Raw genomic sequence first — 4517 nt, 5'->3', positions numbered from 1 at the left:
TTTCGAACTAATATGATTTCAATTCACATGCCCCTCTGCCAAATCGACAATTTTCAATATTTTTTCAAACTCTCGAATGTTTTGAGTTCTTAGAGAGCACTCTCACTGGCTTCTCAGTGTCTTCACTCATTCGCATAACTTTCAATCTTACCTTTTAGTACGTAGAATTGGCTGAACCTTCATATAAATACCTCCTTTCGAACTAATATGATTTCAATTCACATGCCCCTCTGCCAAATCGACAATTTTCAATATTTTTTCAAACTCTCGAATGTTTTGAGTTCTTAGAGAGCACTCTCACTGGCTTCTCAGTGTCTCCACTCACTTGCATAACTTTCAATCCTTGATGGGATTGGACGCTGGATTAATGAATTAACCATCCAACATCCAATTAACTTAATGAATTAAACTTCAGAATAAGAATAAAAATTGTCAACAAAATTAATTCAAACTTAAATAAAAAGAAACATACAAAATAAACTACAACTTTTGAATGTAACACAAAATAAATCTGATGTTTCATCCATCATCCAATATATATAGAAATGGTCGAATACTTCACATGAAATTGGAATCTTTCTCATAGGCATCACTTCAGTCATGACATTTCACTCTATCAACCAAAGTCGTTCAAAATCTAATGGTTTCTATTCCTCGTAATCCTTTAAAGTCAGATTTTATATAAATTTTCGGGGGGTAGGTTATCTTGTTTACAAATGTTTGCGTACAGCGTTTCAAATCACGCTTGGCGAATAATACACGCAAGTGTCATTTTGCTGCTATATGGCGACTTTATATGAAACTCTCCTTGTAATACCTAAAATTTGCTGAAGTAAATGAGTTAAAATCAATGAGAGGATGTGAAGACTTCAAGTCTCTTTGAGCCGACGGTGGCGCCCCGAATTTCAAAGGGGACGTCGCCCCTTTTCGAAAACAGTAAAAAAATGCGGGCGAAATCCGGAGTTTTTCCGCCATATCCGGGCATCCGGGCCGGGCGATTTTTCGTCCGGGTTTGGCCTCTAAAATCCGGGCGATCTGGCAGGCTTATTGTAAGATATGTGACGTCACAATACATTCTTATTGACTGCGTGCATCTCCTGTGTGAATAATTTTCAGAATGGCTTCAAGCAAGATGATCACGAACAAAACTCCAACTGCATCTGGATGGACACTTGAAGGTGGCTATGTAGATGGATTTAAAGGCAGAACTTATCCAAATCGTGTGATTGGTTCGGATCGAAAGCATTCGTTGGATTTGGTACTTTCGCTAAACGAACAAGATGAGCCTTTTGTGTGCCATTTATTTTTAAGCGGATTCACGGTACATTTGAATCCACCTGGTGAACAAATATCCGAATTCCAACTTGGCTCTGACGTTGAGACTTCGGTCGACGTAAAAATAACGATAAAACCGAAACTAAAAAGTATCTCAAAAGGTCTAAGTGCTTATAAACCAAATCAACGTCAATGTTTATTCAATTCCGAAAAGCGATTGCGTTTCTATAACATTTATACGAAAATCAATTGCGAAGAGGAGTGTTTGGCGAATTTCACCAGAAATGAATGTGAATGCGTAAAATTTTCAATGTCAAGTACGCTGTTACAACAGAATCAATTTACTTCCTGCAGAAATTCATCATTTTGTTTATTTTTTTGCAGGGGATAAGGATACAAAAATTTGCGGTGCAGCAAGTATTAATTGCTATAAAATGGCAAGGAAGAAATATGAGTCTTATGATGGTAAACTATTTCGTGACGAATGTAATTGTATGGACTTGTGCATTAATATTCAGTACGATTATGAAATTAAAAAGAATAATTTGTTGATGATGAGCGAGAACAACACTGGAGGATTTCAAAAGAGTCATACAGGGTAAGAGCCTGTGCTGCAAAATTCAATTTAATACGTTAATTGATTCAGTTTATATATTCTGCATCACATACCGACCAGGCAACTGTTTACACGAGTGTCGATCTTCTTTCAAGATAAAGAAGTCGAAATAGAAAAACGCGTCGAAAGGTACACTCTCACTGACTTTCTGACAATTTGCGGCGGTTTGGGGGGATTATTTTTTGGCATTTCACTTTTGAGCATCGTCGAAATGTTCTATTATGCGACACTTCGATTGTTCTGGATCATTTATCGACCAAGACCGCCGAAAATACAGCCGAAGGAGGATGACGAAGTATTTGGCCAAAATCTATACTACAAATATCGAGTGGTGAGATAAGTATTCTTTTAAATCAGTATTTATTTGAATTTGGTTACATTTTAAATGATTTTTAAATGTTACCTTAGACGAGATGGTTGTATATTTGTTGGCAAGTGATGCGGATCTTTTGTAAAGAGTTCTGTACAAAAAGTAACATTCATGGCCTTCGGTATTTAACGGAAAAAAAGCTGCATATATGTGAAAGGTAAATCTACTCTATCTACAAAACACTCAGGCCAAGAAATTGATTACATTTCGATTCTTAATAAATTAGATTACTTTGGCTTATATCCGTTGGCGTCGCTGTTTGGCTTAGTGGTTCCATGATCAAAACCACATATGTCCAATGGCAAGCGGATCCAGTGAAAATAAGCACAACAGACAGACTCTCACCGATCGAGACGATCCCATTTCCAACCTTAACAATCTGCCCAGAAATAAAAGCTCGAAAATATAAATTTAATGTAACATCAGCACTTGAGTCCATTAAGTCTCAATCTAATTTGTCTGATATAGAGTAAGAAATCTCAAAAAATCTTTCATTTTCTCTATTTTTCATAATAATCTTGGTTATTTAGCGCGATGCGTCTCAATGCGTTGACCCATGTCTGCCCATATCTACCAGCATACATTGAGCTTAACGATAATGTTGTGAGTGATTCAATCTATGACATCATTCAAGACATTGCTCCAACTATTCAAGGAAAATATAAATGGCCCGATGAAAAAATGCTGTCATCGCCCATATTGACTGAGTATGGACTTTGTTTCTCATTCAACGCTTTAAATTCTCATGAAATGTATACCGATGAGTGAGTTTTTTTCTGAACATGTAATCATAGTTTGAAAATGAACACTTTATTCGTTCTATCGTATCAACAGAATGACAACACACATGATGATGATTAAGACTAATCCAAATTCATCATCCTATTGGAGTCTTCAAAATGGATATTCAAACCCACAAGATAATCAAAATTATCCATCCCAGACAGTTATACATGGGCGAATTGATAATTTTCTTATTTCTATTGAAACTTTAAAAAATGATGTCGAGCCTCATTGCACTGGAATCGATCAAGGGTTTAAAATATTTTTGTCCACGCCTGGCGAAGCATTGCACAGGTCACAAAACTACTTTCGAGTGCCGCTTTCACATATTAACGTGATTAATATTGTACCTCAATTGACAATAACTACCGAAAAATTGCGTCACTTCAAACCGCATCAACGGAAATGTTTTTATGGCGATGAGCGGCGATTGCGTTTCTTCAAAATGTATACGGAAATAAACTGCAAAGGTATACCTGATTGAAGGTTTATTATATAAACAGTTTTAGAGCGCAAATCAACTGTAAAGGTATCAACTTTACTTCTTTCAGAAGAGTGTTTGGTGAATTTCACAAAACTAGAGTGTGGATGCGTGAAATTTTCGCAGCCAAGTAAATGCACTTTATACTTCAATATGTCTTCAGTTTAAGAATTTCATATTTATTCATTTTGCAGGAGACAGGAGTACTCAAATCTGTAGCGCAACAAGAATGAAGTGTATTACAGATGCACATCGAAAACTGTTAACCACAATTAATGGAAAAGCCTTCCATGAAGAATGTAATTGCATGCCTGCGTGTACGTTCATAAAATATAATGCATATGTCAGTAGAAGTACGATGAGCGCATCCTCTTTCGATAGAAATTTGCTTCCCAAAGAGTAAGGAATATAATATTTAAGTAAATTTAAATTTACACTAGTGTTCTCCTTTACACTCATTTTAGGAAATACATTACAAGCATTGGCATTGGATTTAAGGAGACAGAATTTATAAATACAGTCAAAAGAAACGAACTGTACACCTTTGCTGATTTCTTAGCTATTTGTGGTGGTTTGCTTGGTTTATTTATGGGCTTCTCAGCTTTGAGCTTCATCGAGCTCATTTATTTTGCCACTTTACATTTGTTCTGGAAGCTTCGATATTTAAAAGCGAAAAATGCTGTGGCACCAACTCAACTAGTGAGGAATGTGAGGCGACACCAAGAAGTTAATGCCTGGATGTAAAGCATTTTCATGAAAGTAGACTGGAATGTTTCCAATTCCAAAATTTTGTCTCGTTGAAAAATGAATATCAAAAATGGAATTGTGTAAGAATGTTAATACTAATGTGTGCATTTGTTGTATTTGTGTTTTTATTTTTCTATTTTGCCAATTAAAATAAATTGTTCATGAAATTATGAAGATCGAGAAGATTGCCTTCGAATGTTTTACTTAGAGCCATGTTATCATTGTTGTTTTTTCTCTTATCGCTT

The 4517-nt window shown here is 35.7% G+C and overlaps 1 protein-coding gene across 1 annotated transcript; it reads left to right on the top strand.

The window, feature by feature from the left end:
* The first annotated feature begins 1117 nt into the window (after positions 1 to 1117).
* On the top strand, positions 1118 to 4269 carry LOC116339676 (pickpocket protein 28-like). The gene is made up of 3 exons (XM_031765696.1): positions 1118 to 1592; positions 1660 to 1873; positions 3990 to 4269. Exons 1-3 carry the CDS (start codon positions 1118 to 1120, stop codon positions 4267 to 4269), a joined length of 969 nt encoding a protein of 322 aa, XP_031621556.1.
* The last annotated feature ends 248 nt before the right edge of the window (positions 4270 to 4517 follow it).

Source organism: Contarinia nasturtii, unplaced genomic scaffold (assembly GCF_009176525.2).
Source record: "Contarinia nasturtii isolate CC-2019 unplaced genomic scaffold, AAFC_CNas_1.1 Cnas_scaffold_533, whole genome shotgun sequence".
Taxonomy (NCBI): Eukaryota; Metazoa; Arthropoda; class Insecta; order Diptera; family Cecidomyiidae; genus Contarinia; species Contarinia nasturtii.
This window is presented reverse-complemented; position numbering and strand designations above follow the sequence as displayed.